Source organism: Macaca fascicularis, chromosome 14 (genome assembly GCF_037993035.2).
Source record: "Macaca fascicularis isolate 582-1 chromosome 14, T2T-MFA8v1.1".
NCBI lineage: Eukaryota > Metazoa > Chordata > Mammalia > Primates > Cercopithecidae > Macaca > Macaca fascicularis.
In genome coordinates, this window is record NC_088388.1 from 83,694,615 (window position 1) to 83,712,907 (window position 18,293).

General features: G+C 35.5%; 1 protein-coding gene across 25 annotated transcripts in view; it reads right to left on the reverse strand.

Annotated features, from left to right (window-relative positions):
* The window catches only part of DLG2 (discs large MAGUK scaffold protein 2), a 2,233,585-nt gene that overhangs the window by 1,257,097 nt on the left and 958,195 nt on the right, over window positions 1–18,293 (reverse strand). For 5 of the 25 annotated variants that reach the window (XM_045370182.3, XM_045370177.3, XM_074014945.1 and 2 more), the window contains exon 1: window positions 17,931–18,211. The exons of the other annotated variants lie outside the window; for them this stretch is intronic. In XM_045370182.3, the coding sequence (XP_045226117.1) occupies window positions 17,931–18,032 (102 nt within the window). In that variant the 5' untranslated portion in view covers window positions 18,033–18,211. Of the gene's footprint in view, window positions 1–17,930; window positions 18,212–18,293 lie in introns of those variants that run through there. 25 annotated transcript variants of the gene reach the window in all.

Here is an 18,293-nt window from a genome sequence, read left to right on the forward strand (position 1 = left end):
GAACTGATTCTGAAATCCAAGTTTTATAATTCCTAATATTTGGCAGCTTCTTTCATGCCCAACTTGCAGTGTTCTCATTGTCTTCTTTCTGTGGCTCTACTTAAAGCCCCGAACAGTGCCTTCATTTGCCTTTACAGATCTATCCAGATCACACCTTATTTTTCTTCTTTATTTCTCTAAAGATTTTCTCAAGTCATATTCAGCTATGGTCTCTATGTTTCCTCCTTTTTGTCTCCCCTGAACCATCCACAATTTTGCTTTTATCCTATAAACTCTAATGGAATTACCAAATCCCATGCTTTTCTCAATAATTACTCTCCTCTACTGGGCCGTATATCTGCTTTGTTCATTTCCACAGGCCTAGCACAAAATTGTGCTAGTATTGAATACATATATTTGCTAAATGAACAAATAAATAAATCATCAATAACATTAGCTCCCTGATTCTTGGGATACTTGCCTTGCTTTATTCCTGTAGTACTAAACCTCTTGGTCTTCTTTGCTATACTCCTTTTACCCTGCACCTCTCAAAGTTGGGATTTTTGACCTTCTGGTTCTGGCTACATGTTCTGCATTCTGACAGCAGTGACAGTGGTTGACTCTCAAATCTGTAGCTACAGCTTCACTCTAATTTCCTTAGTGCTGTATTTCAGCTGGGCGGGTTCATCATCCCTGTGAATGGTTCACTATCACCCCAAACTAACTGTGCAAATGGACATAAAATCAAATTCCTCACTTACTTCTAATTTCCCTAGTTCTGTTGACAGAACATAATTCTTTAAGAACTCTGGGCTTAAAATGTAAAATGTCTTTTGATTCTTCTCTTGTTTTCACCTTCCTTACCCATTAATCAGTCACTAAACCTTGATTATCCTCTCAAATATTTCCTTTTGCTCTGTCTCAAAGCACTTCTCATCCTAACACCTTCAGACATTCTTTCTAATTCTAACTCATCCTTTCCAAGCATTACTTCTGCATTGAAACCTTTAATGACCTCACAGTTTAAATCAGGCCTTATATATACGATCTCCTATCATGTCTTTCCCTTCTTTGTAGATGTTATTGTATACGTATTTAAGTCTTCCGTCTCTTCCACTATACTATAAACTCCATGAAGGAGGGACTACATCTATTGTCTTCATCATTGCCTTCTCAGAACCTCACACAGTGTCTGGCATATGAAAATATCTATAAATACTTGTTAAAAAGCAAATGAATTAATAATTACTTATTGAGATAAAAAAAGTAAATGAATTAATAATTATGTATTGAGAGAATCAAATTTTTCCAATAGAGCTTTCTTGCCTGATGTCATTTGGTCCTTATAGTATTATTGAAACAGGGAGTTCACACTTCTAAAACCAAAAATTTGTAAAAATAAAAAATGTTTTATACACTTAAAAGGGGTTTGCCTTATTAGAGAGAAAAATATGCTTAAGCAGAAGACACACTCTCCTTATTATGCAAGATGAATGAAGTGTTCCTATGCTTAGATTAATTGAGTCATCCTTCTTTTAAAAAAATGAATGTGCTGTCTTTACAAGGAAGACTGTTAGGTGCTACCGTACACATGAATCATGGTTTCCATTGTGTCTACTGTAGTAGGGTTTACTAAATTTCTCTGAAGAAAACCCTGAGACCCTGACTTGCTCTAAATGATCAACTTTTCTTTCTTCAGATTAGATTTGAACAAAGCCATAGGATACTGAAGATGATGATTTCTACCAAGATAAGCAGTGGGTGCTGAAAAAAGTGATTCAACAAATGACGAAAACAAATATTTATCATTCATGTTTGCAAGGATCACACAGTTGCCCACTACAAATGCTCCCTCTATGAGGTAAACAAATAAAGCTCAATTCCACAAAATGCCCCACACTACACTATAGTTTTCTCAAAACATTAATGCATGATTAGTTACTTGGGTCTCAAGAGCTTGAGTTAAGAGAAAAAACAAATTTTGGTAGGTAAATTTGATAACAATTAACATAAGCCAATTAGCCAAATCTTCAATTTTGAAGATATTCTCAGTGAAAGTGTTAAATAAGAAGATTAAAAATATGTTTTTTAGACTAGAAATGCCCATAAGAGCTCCTGGATAATATTTTTAGTGCCTTCTTAGCTTAGAAAATAATGCTAAAAGTATGTAGTGATGAGATGTATATATGCATGTACATACGTGTGTGTGTGTATGTGTGTGTATTCATATATGTATTTTAGGATAATACATTCCCTGGAATAGTACATTACTATATTGTTCTTTCCTCTGCTTTAAATCACAGTAATAATAGCAGCCAGTACTTCTTAGCATATATCATATTAACTGCCTGTATGTTTAATTTATAATCTCATTTAATTCTTACAATATGTGTTTGAACATGCCACTAGTGTTTTCATTTTGCACTTGAAGACAAGTCTTCAGGAAGTTTAAGTATCTTTCCCACATCCCTACTGCTAATAAATGGTAGGAGTTTTTAATCCAGTTATGTTGAATTTGCAAACTCACACCCCTACCTCTATGATACTCTATGTTCACAGATGCTGATTCTTAAATTATTAGGAGTCTAAATCTGAGTTCTGCAAAGTTTTGTTCTTCTGTAAAGTATTTAAAAGAAGAAACAACATTTCACTTCACAGTACAGTTTTCAGAGTTTGGCAGACTTGAGTTTGAAGAGCAGTTTAGCCCATTTAGCTCTATAAACCTATGGAACATTATTTATTACTCTAGGCCTCTAATTTCTCATTAGTAAAATGGGACTACTATCTAGACAGTCATTCCTTCATGTATACAACAAATATTAATAAGCACCTACTATGTGTGAGGTATCATACTGAAAATTAGAGGTTTTCAGTGATACATAAATAAGAGATAGCCCTGTCCCTCATGGAGTACACAACCTAGATTTTCTACCTGTAGCCTCAAATTCACACCAATATAATGGCTTAAAAATATGAAAATATGAATAATTTTGCTATTCAAATGGCTTAATCATTATTGACCAGAGTTTCTCCTAAGTAATTAATTCATTAATTGTGTTACTTTCACAAAGCACTGTCATTTCCCACTTCTTGATTTGTTCTTCTAGACAGGAACCCTGGTTTAAGTTGAATCTACAGGTAGTAAGTAGTTAATTCACATATACATTATATATGTGTATATATATATTTTAAATTTAAGTAGGCACATGAGCCTGCACACATGTGCACACACTCATTTCTAGAAAAGGATTTGAGGTGGCTTGCTAGTTAATTTAAGAACAAACTTTTTAGCTGGTTGCTCTTAGCAACAGTCTTTAGCAGTTCTGCCTAGTTGGCCAGAATGATTTTTTAAAGGGAATAAATCATCCAAAGTAGTTTAACTAACAAATGGAAAATAAATGACTTACTTCAGAAAGGCTTACACAGGGACTGGGAATTCTAGTATAGTTGGGATGGAGAAGACAATGGTGTTGAGAAGCTGCCTACACATAGGGGAATTTTCCAGAGTTCTCCTTTCCCTGGACTAGTTCATGCCTACATGTCTAACAAAGCCAGAAGACCAGAGCACTATGGCTGACAGGTTCCTGTGGCAGCACTGGAACCAGGCCTCATCCTACAAAATACAGACTAACTCTTCTTACCAGTTCTATTGCAAATCATTCGATTCTATTGAAGACATTGGACCATACATGGATTCTAAGTCGGAGAGATAAAAGTTGCTTATTTTATAAGCAATAAAAGCAAAACAAATCTTTTCCAGCTGGTACAAAACTATCGATTGTTTTAAGATGGATTTAAATTAACTCAAAAAATAAAGGCTACTATGGGAATTATGTTTACAGACCTTCATGCATCCATTCATTCCTCACCAAGTACTTATCAACCAACTTCTAGGTCTCAGTCTTGGTGACCAAGGGATTCATTTATTTGTTCATTCAATATATATTTATCAAATACTTCATTTTCCCTCTGCTGTCATGGAGTTCAGTAGAAATTATATGCAGATAAAAATATCCTAAGAATGAAGTATGATGGGTGTCATTATTCAACAGGTCCTTCTTTGAAATTAACACTAGGTCTCAATTGCCTAAATAATTAAACAATAGATCATATAAAGCATTCATTCAACAAACATAATAAATTGAGCTTATATTGTAAGCACTATAGCAGTAGCTAGGTGTTCTGAATGTTACGCCCCGGACTCTGACATCTCATGCTATTTACAGCCTTGTGACAATTGAGTTCAATGTGAAGGAAAGAAGTCCGTGACACCACGTGAGCAGAGATGATATAAAGTCCAGGGAGATCTTCCATGGGTACATGCTACAAATTTAGTCCTGAAGGAATACTATTAATATTTCCTTGATGACCTCCCTCCTTGGATAAAGTCCATACCATTGTAAGGCAGTAGGCAAGTGTAGAAAAGGATCAATACTGTATTTGCTAAACACATGAATGTTCTTGTTGGCAATAAGTAGAATATTTATATGCAATGATTAAATAATAGCACAAGGTGCCAACACAATTCAGAGCCAAAAGCAACTATACAGAGAGTGCCTTGGGGGCTCTGAGCAGCCAGATTATATGCAAGGAAAGATTTCAAACTGTTCAATAAGTCAGGATTACTCATTTGAAACTAAGCAACTTTAGACATACTGTATAAATGATCTCATTAATATTTTCTGAGTGATACATTGAAACATCTTGATTCAACACAATTCAACATAGAATTAGATGAAATGGAACTGAGTCTGTGATAGGTAATAAGGATCTTCAAACCCATCATCTGTGAAATACAACATCAGGTCCTGAACATTAATACCCTGGTACTGATGAAACTTACTTTGGACAATCTGCTTCTCCAGACAGAAAGCAAGAAAGTAATCTTGACTTGTAACTAGTAAAATGAGCAAGTAAACAAGAAAACAGAGACAGGAGGAAAGAAAGAGAAAGGAAGGAAGGAAGGAAAGAAGAAAGGAAGGAAAGGAAGGAGGGAGGGAAGAAGGGAGGGAGGGAGGGAGGGAAGGAGGGAGGGAGGGAGGGACTTCTATAAATCTATTTAAGTCTATTCATTATCTCTTACTTTGCTACAAATTTCATTACACTGGCATTGAAGTTGCTATACAGTTTTCCAAAACTGCTTCAGAGAGAAACTAAGTAAAGTAAAACACGGTCAATTAAATGTGAAGACAAAAAGTTAATCTAACAACTGTAAAGGAAGTCTAGAATTTTCCAGATAGACTTCTTCTCTAAAGTTATATTTAAGGGAGACTTGTACACCAATGCCAAATGCTTATTCAAAATTGCAGAACACCTAGCTGTGATAGTGAAAAATAATACATTTCAGACTATCCTTTCTGGTCAGAAAAATTTAAAAGTTATCTTCCTGAGTCCAAAGAATGGAACAAAAAACATGAATAAGGGTCTTGCAACATCCAAAAATTGTCCAGGTCTAGCAAATACAGCTCCACAAGCAAACATCTAGAGTTTGAATATTAGTAGAATTCTGTTTAATCTGAGATCAAATCTATAAGTGATTTTTATATGCCTCCCCAGAACCCAGAACATTTACCACCTAAGCTATCTTTTTCATTCAGATATATTTTTTTTTCATTCAGATATATTTGACTCCACAGATCTCCTCTGTAGAAGTAGCAGGGTTTTGGGCACATGCACATTCTTGCTGAGTTTCCTGGCTTGACACTAAAAGTGTAAATAACTGATAATGGAGGTGTACATGAAACTGATTTAACTGGAAGTATCAAGGTAATATCCAGGTCCTGGACTTCTGAAGTAGAATGTAAAAGAATAAAAGAGAAAGCCAGAAGTGACTTCAACTGGCCTAATTACATACTCTTACCCATTATAAGAGTGCAACAGGCTGTATCCCCAAGCTAGGAGCTGGATGAAAGAGGTTAGAAGCCAGAGGAAAGAAGAGACCAATATCCTGAAGTCATTCAGCTCTACTTCTGCCCTTATTATCTGAAATATTTGTCAGTCTTCATTGCACAGATAGAATTTTACCTGAGAGTATGCATTAGCTGAGCCCTCTGTACTATGTATACTCTGGCTTTCAAGATTCGACTAGGTAACATGGACTCAATTTGATCATACAAATACATAAATGAAAATTGTGGGGCAAGCACCAGCTTCTCCCTTTGCTCTTGGTAGCATCCCAGAAATACATTGGTTTAATGCTTTGGAAGCATGATCAGTCCCTGGAAAATGCTCAAAGAGTGACAAATAAGAAAAATAGAGACTTCCCCTGGACTCAGAGTCAGAAACCTGGGCTTAAACCCAAGTGCCATGACTTTAGGCTTGGTCACTTTGGGCAAGGTATAGCCAAATTTAAGTATTAACATGAAAGGAACTTTAATTTGGGGCCATCTAGTCTAGCCCCCAGATAGTTCTTTGATCATCTGAACAATATTATGGAGAAATGGTCTTTGGCCTGATGCTTGAACCTTCCTAGTAAAGAGAATTTTCACCTTAAGGTGACTTAGTGTTCTTGTCTATAAAAATATCTACCTCACAGAGATGTTGTATTGGGGGATAAAAGATAACTAGTTTACAAAGGCTTTCTATATAATAACAATAAACATTATTTTAAAATATGAGTAAGATCAAGACTGAGAGTACTTTCTAAATTGCCAGATAAAATCATTACAAAGAGATAAGTTCTGTACACAGCAAGCAAATACACAATCCCCATTTTTAGTCTCTTAAACCTTATGACCACTTTCATCTAAGAACTTTTTTGAAATTCAATTTAGTACTTCTATTAGAAGAACAAAGGTGCAGTTTGCATACTCTGGGTTTCCCATTTATCTACAGCTACACTGTTTTTTCTTTGCAAACTTTTCAAGGTAAAAATTTAAAACCCCAGAGCTCTAGAAGATGCTTGTTCTCTCTTCAGCCAAAACAGGCATCCAGTTTCTACAATAAATGAGATCATAGCATCCCCACTCATACTGCTGTAGCTAAGAACCTGTCAGCATTTTTATTATAAAACCCTTTTCTTTCCTCTGGCTTGAGAGACAAACCATAGCAATTGTTGGGGAAATAGTTCCAGAAAAGAGCAATGCACAAGTACAGAAAGAAAATGTCTCATTTTACAAAACTCATAAAGAATGTATTTAGGAATTAGGCAGGCCTGCAGAATACCAAGGAACATTTCTTTTGGATGGTCATCTGGCCTTTTAAATAAAGAAAATAAAGTTTACTAATATTTAAAACAAAATTTTCTCAGGCAGCAGATGTTAGGAAAAAAATTATCTAGTTGAATATCGTCAGGCACCAATACGTCTGGTAACAAAAGCTATAATAACACACACATTACTGAATCTGTGCTCACATGGAAGCTGCTTTGAGGGTAGGGAGCATTCTCTAGCAGACTCTGAAGTAAGATAGTGGGGATGGGAAAGGTTATGCCAACTACTTCAAATAGGATAAAATAGGATATATTAATAATATGCTAGGGATGATAGATGAAACCTTATCTAGCAAAGTGGTGGTACTTCGTGAATACTCAGCGAAGGAAGATTGAATATAATTAATATATGATCTGGTTTACACAGTTAACTCTTTTCTTTCTCACTTGTGAGTCTTGGGTATGAACATGAAAAAGCTTCTCTCTAGGTTATTTCATACTGTGTTATTGCAAATAAAAGTGAAAAGAGAAAGGACTACATCTGAGAGAGTAAGAGAAAGAAAACTAATAGGTACTTAATGACTACTACATGTGAGACATTGTATTAGTTACTTTCTTGTTTTGTTGGTATAACAAACACATTAAATATATCTTATCTCTGTCATATAGATGAAGAAACTAGAGCTCAGAGAAGTGAAAGGGCTTCCCCAAAGTCACATGGCTAATGGTTCAGTCACAATACTTTGTAATGCCAAACTCTGCCCTCAGGACTTGCTTCTTATATCTATGTTTGCCTGCCCAAGAGCACACTCAGAGTATCTCTGCTTGGTACAGAGGGTTGAATAGGATATATAATCTAACATTCTCTCCCCCTCTTCCTCCCTCCTTTCTCCCTTCTCCCTTCTATCCAAGGGGAAGGCGTACCTTCAATGCCATATTACTACTTTCAACACTTCTCAAGAAGTGTTGGACCATAGAGATCAATTGTAGGTTTGAATAGAAAACCAAATTATTTTTCCTTTCTGACATAGTACAAGGCTTTAAAAACCCCAGATTTCGTTTGACTAACTTCAAAAATCCTACTTTATACCTAAAGACATCATTGGTTCTTTTGTCCTCTCATTAAATTCTGGAGCAGGGCCTTCCAACCTACTGAAGTATGAGACTACCTTTAAACTACTGTATAGGCCCTCATATGATATTAGTTGTACTGATGAAGAGACAGTGTCACATAGCAATTAATGACTTCCTAAATGGATCTATTTTGAATAGTATATAGAGTAATTCAAGTAAAGTCCTTAGAATAAAACACTGCAAGTGGTGATCACCCAAAAAGGGTTAGTCCAATCTGCTCTGTGAGGTGTTTTTCCATGTGCATTCCTTAGCAGTAGCTCACCAGCGAAACTGAAAGGTCCCTGAGGCAGAAACTATTTTACCATGTTTGAGTACTAACCTAAGGTGCCCACTATAATGTTAAGCACAATATATATGCTCAAGAGAGAACTAGAAATTGATTAATGGACAAGTGTACCTACATTTCTCCACGTGGAGATTTTCACCAAACCATAATGAGGATACTTGAGACATGGCTCCAAGAGAAAAATCGAAGTCTCCCACCCTTAGATAATAAGTCAACTGACATAAAGCTGCCATCTTATTTGAGAAATTATAAATGTAATATCATTAATTATTATTTGATAATATGATAGTATCATTATTTGCCATATGATGCAGTGATATCATTAATCCCGGCCTGGTTTAATCCATAATGTGGATATTAAGGCAGTTACAGTGCACTGGATCAGCATTTTAAAGATAATGACTGTTTTTAGTGTGCTCATTCATCAAATTAAATAATTTAAACTACTTTAGGAATTTGGAAAAAACTTCAATAAAGATAATGCAATGAAACCCCATCAAAATTATGTATTTTATGTTAGGAATTATGCACACACACACATACACACACAAAAATGGAAGTTTCAAAAATATTACTTTATTTATAAGATTTCCAGAAGCCATCATTTAGGACACTATTCTTATTCTATCTGACATTATCATTTAAATTTATGTAGAAAAAATATTATTGTGTTCTTTATAATCACTGAAATATATAATGTGTTCATATATCTGACAAGTACATTCGTGTGTGTGTGTGTGTGTGTGTGTGTGTATATATAGCTGAAAAAATCGTTAGTTTTAAATGTTTTCTACTACGGTATCTCTGGAAGTATAATCTGTGATTTATAATAAAATATATCTATAATCTTATGAGGAAACAATTTTAATGTCAATAAGATCACCATGGCATGGAGATCTGATTGCTTTTATGATTTATTAGCTTCTCTGTACTTTACTAGACAAGAATGGCTTATTAGTGATGACACAGCCAGGCATCTCACCCCAGATACTAGCCGTATTAGTCAGGGTTCTCCAGAGAAACAGAACCAGTAGAAGATAGATAGATAGATAGATAGATAGATAGATAGATAGATAGATAGATAGATAATCAGTCTATCTGTCCTACCCAGCCCCCTCCCCCTCCACACACATATGAATTGGTTCCCATTATTATGGAGGTTATGTCCCAAGGTCAGCAGCCAGCAAGCTGGAGACCCCAGAGAGCCAACATGCAGTTCCAATTCTAGTCTAAAGGCCTGAGAACTGGGAAAGCTGATGATATAAGTTCCAGCACGAAAGCCAGCAGGCTCAAAACCCAAAAACAGCCAATGTTTCACTTCAAATCCAAAGGCCAGTAAAGGTCAATGCATCAACTCAAAGCAGGCAGGCAGGAGAAGTTCCCTCTTACTCAGGCTTTTTGTTCTATTCAGGTCTTCCGTTGGTTGGATGAGGCTCACCCATATCATTAGGGAGGACAATCTGCTTTATTCAGCCTACCAATTTAAACTCATCTAGAAATAATCTTTCAGATATACCCAGAATAATATTTGACCAAATGTCTGGCCCAGTGAAGGTGACACATAAAGTTAACCACCACATCAAGGTAGCACATTAAGTAATGCCTACTCTTTATTTCAGGGAACATAATCTCTGGGAAGTTTGATAACACAAGAGGTTAAGTTATCAAAGACAAATTTTAAAGAAAAGTGACAAATAAATAACAAAATAGGCACCATTTATTTTTTCACTTCTACACTCAGTAAACATTTATGAGCACCTGTATCACTCACTCATTCAATCAACAAATATTTATTAACTGTCTTCTGTGCAATAGGCATAATTATATTTACTGGATCTTCCAGGCATTATACTAAATTAATATACTATGGCCCTTGCCCCTAAAATCCCTACAGTTTAGATGAGCAAATGGATAAGCAAACAGAATTTACAACTGAATATTACAATTAGGATACAATTATTAAGTATTACATGCCATAAGAGTCCAGGGGTAATTTAATTCAAAAGATCCTGGGAATTATTTCACCATATGTACTTTATTTAAAACTTTACCTAGACACCCATAAATGCATACAAGGCAAAAGACTTCTTAAAGTCTGAGCTCTTTCAGGATCCTGAATTCTGCAAATCAGCATTCCCTTTCTGTGAACATACTTTATTGGTGTCATAAAAGTTAACCCTCATTTTTTATATTCAGGGTTTTTCTCTCAAATTTTCTACGATTAAAAATAAAAACTCTAAAAGACCTAGAAGTGGCAAGTATATATTGTTGAAGAGGACAAAAGGTCCATGCAGCCTGCTTGTTTGGGACATCAGCACCTGTTTAACTCCTTAGCTCATTTTTCATTTTCTCTTTCTGGGTCAGATATAATCTAGTATTTTTGTTTTTGGTGTGAATTATATAAACTTCCAGATTCTGCCTTTTGTAGCATTAGAAGACTTCAACAATGCATTGGTAGGTTAAAATACATCCAATTTACTGATAGGTGAATTTCAAAGTGTTTAACACTATTCAGTTGACTCTATCAGCAATCTCCATCTTCTCAGCAATATGTAAAGTGGTTTAATAACATAGAAAGAAATCCACGTATTTTATAGTTACCACATACCAGGCATTGTGCTAAATGTTTTGATATGTGATATATCACTTAATTTTTACAACAGTGCTGAAAGGAGGGTGTTATTTTTCCAGCTTCTTGCAGATAAAACTTGTCAGTTTCTCTTTTCTCACCTTGATTTCTAAAACTTCTAGTTCAGAGTTAGAAGTCATGACGTGGAAAGAATAACATTGAGTTAGAAACTAGGAGACCTAGTTGTAGCCATGGCTGTGTAACTTGCTGTGTGACCTTGAGTAAGTCACCTCCTGTCCACATGATTTAATAACCTCCTGTGGAAAATGATAGTGTGAATACTATGAAAAATGATGTTTGGATCAAACTCCTCTCAAAAGAAATTCTTGTACAATAAAACTGACTCCTCTGATCAGCGTGCCTTACATTCAAATTCAGGTGTGTGTAAATGACATTTTTGCAAATTGACTCATAGCTTAAAGACATTAAGCATAGAATCATGCTATTTGAAAGAGTACCAAAATTATATTGGAAATGAGTGTAGACTCCAAATCTAACCTGCTTAGGTTCAAATTTTGGCTCTGCTATTTAAGAGCTATATGTCTTCAGGCAAATTACTTAAACCACCTGTGCCCCAATTTCCCTATCTGTAACATTGGAATAACTACTATACCCATCTCAAAGGGGCACTGTAAAGATTAAGAGAGTTGACATTTCTGAAAACAGTATCTGACAACTGGTAGCAGGTCAGTGTGGGTATGTGTTGAGAGAGAAACTGAAGTCTTGGCAATGTAAATAGCTGTCTCCTTAATGTACCAATTTTAAACATTTGGATTTTTTGCATATTAAGTAATTTTAAGATGATACAAAGCAATATAGTCATGAGACTCCTATTAAAGCCTAACAGAGTTTTAACCCTATCCACAGGAGAAAAACTAGACTACCTCTTATTTACAAATCCATAAAGATGAAGAATGTGATGACATACAAAGTAGCCTGTGGTAGTACAAATTTATATAACTATGATTAAAATAAACTTAGAAATACCCATCATCAAGCATCTTAAATTATTTTTAAAAATCTGACTTAGTAATTTTACTTATTCTATCCTATCCAAAGGAAATAATTTTAAATCTAAAAAAGACTTATTCCCCAAGATGTTTATTTTATTTTTAATAGTAGAAAATTTAAGGAGAAAAAAAGCCAAAATATCAAAAGAATGGTTAACTGTTATTCAGCAATTAAAATACATTCACAAAGCCTAATATAAATTTAAGTTATTCAAATGCAAACGCAACATGATTACAACTACATTTTTAAAATAAGTCACGTATAAACCAAGGAAACCAAAACAGTACTGGGAAACTAGGAAAACAGACACTAGAATATTAAGTTTTTACATCTAGTCCTCTGAAATAAAAAGTATTTTCTAAAGTTTATGTTCTGAATTTCTGTTTTTTTTCTAATGTATTTCAATGAACATATATTACTATAAAATAAAAAAATACATATACCAAAATTGTCAACCTTTGGAAATATTCAAAATATGTAAAGGGAAACCACCCTGCTAGTGACAAAAAAATGTACATAATTATATATAAATTGATGGCTCCTCTGCTACCACTAATGCTTTATAACAAAATTGGCCACATTTAAATAAACAAATGGGCAAACAAAACTACTTCTCTGTCACAGAGACTGTCTAGGCCGGAAAAAGGGGTCTGGGAGAGGTGGAGAAAGCCAGAAGGTTCCAGGGAACTGTCCACCAAGGAGGTTCTGACAGGCCCTCTGATCTTGGGGGTGTGTTAGAGCACCCTCTGGAGGCGGGGAGCCCACAACCCATTTCCCCTTTCTCTCTCTCTCTCTCTCTCTCTTTTTTTCCCCCCATCTTTACCTTTCCATCATTCTGTTCTATTTTCCTTCCTTCCCTGCTCCTTTTTCTGTTTGCCTGGTAACTATGGAGATCGGAAGAAATAACACTTGTAAAATAAAACCAATTATTTTACCCTTTCCTTTTGCTTTTTTAGTCCTTGAACTCATCCCTTTCTTCTTTTGATTCTCTCCTTTTTTCGTTTTTCCATTTTATTCCATTTTAACCTTCCCCTTACTCTCCCTGTGCTCTCTTTTGTGAGAGTCACCCTGTAGAAGAAAGGCAGGCTGCTTTCTGGAAGATGACTCCTTTCCTTTGAGGGTTAGGGAAGTTACAAAATGTCCAAATATTCACCAGAAAAAAAAAAATTTCAGGACTCTGTAACATTTTCAAAAACTTTCCCCATCTTACTATATAAAAACAATATTGAATATACCTGATGTGTCCTAGGGGCTTCACAGTGATTCAGTTGAGCTGTTATATTAACAAATGGCTATTATGAGAAAGAAAAAGGTGCTCAAGTTTTAGCCACATTCCTTTTAAAATTGTAAATATTTAAAATATACAACAGAATGTTTTGATATAGTGAAATGTTTGCTACAGTCAAGCTAATTAACATACCCACTATCTCTGTTACATTCTCTGTGTGTATATATGTGTGTGTGTATGTAAGAGTACGTAAAATCTACTCTCTTAGCAAATTTCCAGCGTACAATCCAATATTAACTATAGTCCCAACATTGTACCTGAGACTTAATGATGTTGAGCACCTTTCCATGTATCCATTAGCCATTTTAATATCTCCTTTGAAGAAGTGTCTATCCAGGTCCCGTGCCTTTTTTTTTTTTAACATAAATCATATTTCAATTATACCTTCCTTTTAATTAAAATAGTAAAGCAAAGGAATAATAGTAGAGAATACTGTAGTTTATAAAGTAGTTTTAGAATATTAGGACAAATAGCAAATATTCTTTTATGTTTGTATGTAGTTTTGTCTTAGAAATATTGGGGAATAAAAAAGGGGAATAAAAGAAGGGAGACACACACACGGACTGTGGACCTTTGCAATGCAGCTATAGACAAGAAACAGGAAAGAGAAATACTATTTAGGCTGGCCCTTGAAATTAAACTCAATACTTTGATCTTTGTGGATGGAGAAAACAGTTAAGTGAAGGTAAAGTTGATGCCTATTTTCTGATAATGACATAGAAACTACTATGACAAAAAAATAACATTTTAGAAGTCCTCCTTCCCCATGGCAAGTTCATTCCCATAAATTACCTTGTGAATGTGTTAATGGCACATGGACAGGGGCAAAAATAAATAAATAAATAAAATTAAAAATAAATAAAAAAGTTGGGGGGAAACTGATATAATAGAAAATCTTTTTATGGAACAAAGTTATTTTGGTTTCTCTCATGAGAACTTAAGGTTAGGTGGGACAGTGGGTGATCTGTATTTTAATAAAGGACGTGGAATTACTTCCTCAATTGGCTCAGAATTAATTTGTGGAAGAAATGGTGTTGGACTTACATTTGTATCTCTAATGCCCATCATAATGCCTAGCACAGAAAGACACTCCATGTTTACAGTCATAAGTCGTATAGTCAGCTAAATTGAATAGCTGTCAGGATAAAACAAGAGGGATCCTGGAGATGGCTAAGTGACAAAAGAAGATAACTTTTGAGTGTCTAGCTTGAAGGCTCAAATTACTCAGCATCCTTCAAGCCATTCTGAGATAATTAGAGCAAACAGTTTTAGTGTTTTTGAAACTGACACTCTGGCCTACACATGAAAATGGTTTTAGACTTTGCCATATACATATCTTTCAGGAAAGGAAATAAATATCCATCCTAATAATCTTATTTTCACACTTATTAGGTAATCTTGAAATGACTGCAGGTTTTTGAAGTATCCTTACTGAAATCTGTGTCTCCATGATTTTTTCAAAAATTATTTAAATTACATTTTAATTACTAAAAGATTCAGTGAAAATCCTTTATAATTTTTTTTCTTAAATCAATATTGTAAGAAATGTAATCATCTGCCATATCACTTAAATTTGAGACCAAAGGGAACAAGAGCAGTTTATTGCTATGCTCCAGTGTGTAGCATTTCTTGTGTGGTTAATAAATATTTACTGATCAAATGGAATAATAGTATAATTTGTTCATTAATTTTCATAAATGTACTTCATTTTCTGAATGTCATATCAATATATAAATGGTTCCTATATTTTACATAAACAGCATAGAGCAAAGAAAAATAACTTTGGGAAAAGTAATGATTGATTTCTTAATAAAGATGAAGAATTTATGAAGGGAACTATGTTAATAACAGTGGAAGCAGTTTCTCCTATAAGTAATAAACCCACCTCAGTGGAACTATGAAAATAATTAGGGCCATATAAAAGCAACAATCATTTGATGAATTTATACATAGTAAGTACTGCAGGCATCTCATTTAAATGTTATTTCTCACAATGACATAGTAATATACACTGCAGTAGTTATTACTATGGCCACTTTACATATGAAGAAACTTAGACTTACATAAATCATATCAATAGTAAGTACAAAATTTAGCTTTGAAGCTTAAGCCTGATGTGAGGTAAATTTTCCATATTATATTCTGTTTTCATCTGTCAGATAATGTTGAAGAACTTCACTAGGAAGAAGGCTACAGTAGAAAGTCCTAATACTCTTTCCATATTTAAGATTATAAGGTGGAATCCTTATGTCAATTCATCTATAATTATCCTTCTGTTAAGTATGGTTATAATATAATAATTGATCCTGTTATAAAAGGATTTGAGAATTATCTTATTCAAATACTTTGCAAAATAAGATGGGTTAGAGTCTCTAAAAGTATTATTTTATTTTCACATAGCATTAATTTGTTTTTCAAAAAATGATGTCTGCCAACACACATGACATAGGTGTTTCACTCTATGGACATGAATCTCTCTCATAAAGTGAATTTGCTAAACCCAAATACCAAAAGGAAGAGAACGTAAAGAAAGTTAACTAATGTATTTCCTTAGCCTTAAAAAAAAAAAAAGTGTGTGCTTGTAATTATTTTAATTCCCTCCAATATGGTCTGAAAATCAGGGGAAAATATAACAGCATAAAAGAAACTTGTCTGTAAATGAACTTGAAGGGTTGAATGCATATTCAACAACATTCTCTATACCAATGGCTTATCTTATTTGATTATTAGCTTGTGTTTAATTTCCCTTGACAAATAATTCACCTTTGTTAATAATCATTTAGCACTGCAAAGTAATTCTTGTAAGTTCATGGGAATGGATTTTAAACAGTAACCATTGCAAAGATGCTACTGTAAATGCAATTAGGAGGGTGAATAAAAGCATGAGGTAGGGGTGGCAGGTTGTATGGGAGAGAACCTAACTCCTTAGTTGTTGGTGCTGTTCATTCACATACACTTTCCTGACAGTGATGAACACACAAACCTGCAACAATTCTAAGACCTCTTTGGGGTTTCAAAAGGAACAAACAGCTACTCTTTAGTACAGGCAATATATTTTTTAACTAACCCTAAAGTGTAACCTATCATATTGAGTAGAAAAACATAAATCTCTGGCAATAGTATTATAATTCAATGACTTCATGAAAGACCTAATCAGAGATTGTTAGAGCTGGCGAGTGCCTCAGAGATAATCTCATCCACAGCCCTCATTTTACAGAAGAAGATCTGAGGCCCAGAGAAGAGAAATTCTCTAGGCATAGCCAATATAAGACTTAAAATCCTGACCCCCAATTTTTCCGTTAAGCTTACACCTCCTATGAGCACTATCCATGAAGTTCAGTGTGTGTGTTTCATTAACTTTACTGCCTAAGGTGCTTACCAATTGTCCAATCCAATCTCTGTTGTTATCTTTCAGAAAAATAGGTATAATGTGATATATATTCACTTAGAGAAGTCAAACTTTATTTCAGATGAAGCAAGCTCTTTCTCTCTCTCTCTTGCTCTTTCTCTCTCTCTCTCTCTCCCCCCTTAGTCACCATAGTAGCCACATGAAGTGCTTTATATAAATAAGCTGGACGAATCCACAGGCTTTTCACAACAAAAAGAAATGAAGACTTGTATCTTATAGTAACAGGACATGCACTCAGACCATTAACCGGCTTAAACCGTTCAAACACCAAGTTCTACGCATCTTTTTCAGGGAGTGCATCATCAGGTCCAACAAGGAAGTCCCGTGAATATATTTCAGAAAAAGAGCAATGAATGATAACCTGTTTTAAAAACCTTCAAACCTCATTTCTTTGGGAACACCAATCACCTTTACAAAAATCTGGGGTGGGACAGTTATTCACTACAAACTTCACTGAGTAACTGCGCCACCTCTTGATAAAATTTGTTTGTTGATTTCAAGTGGATTGTATAAAAGGGAAAAGCACGCAACTGGGGGCAATCTGAGCCTAGCTCCAGATTTTCTGTCTAAAATAAAAAATAAGCACTTTATCTTAAAATATGTCACATTGCAAATTGATGTGTTCAATTTCATCTGGAGTTCATCGACCACCCAACTTACTCCTGCTAGTTGGCCCAGTGGGTTGGGGCTCTAGGTGGTAGTAACCTGAGATGAGTTTGGGAGCCCAGTCACTAGCTAAATGCACAAGGAGATCCCAAGCAGAAAGCCACCCAAGGTGCCCATTTCCGAGCCGCATCTGCTCTTACAGCCTCTGAATGTTAGACACCAGGGTCCCATCACCATTGAGTTATCGGCCCAACATCGGACGCCAGAAAATCAGTGCGATCTGTTGGCCCCCAAACCCAGCTGGCTCCCAGAGAGAGCAGAGCAGTCGCAGCTTCTGTCACTCTCCCAACAGGCAGAGACATAAACAAGCAACAAAAGGAATTGTTCTCTCCCCCGAGGGAGGCGACATGCATTAAAAAGACATGAACCTCGTCCTACCTTGCATCCAAACATCAACGATAAAGTGTTGTTGGTGCAAGCAACTTTGCAGTGGCAAATCATTGGTGTAAAACAGTCAGGGTCCTTAACAACAGGGGACATTCCTTCCGGGCTGCGGCAGTGGCAGCTCGCTGGGGGACCCAAACGCTGTGCTCGCCTGGCACATGGAGCGGAGCGACAGCCTAGACCGAGCTGCCGCTTCGATCACTGCCCCCTGCACCCGCCGAGGCCATCCCGGAGCCCCGGTGGAAGCAACGCCGCGGGCAAGTACCAAGCCTCTCGGGGTCTCCCTTCCCTGGGGAACGAGGCGTGTGGGGGGAGGGACAGAACCAAGAAAGAATTTTTCCCCCTACGGTGAATTTG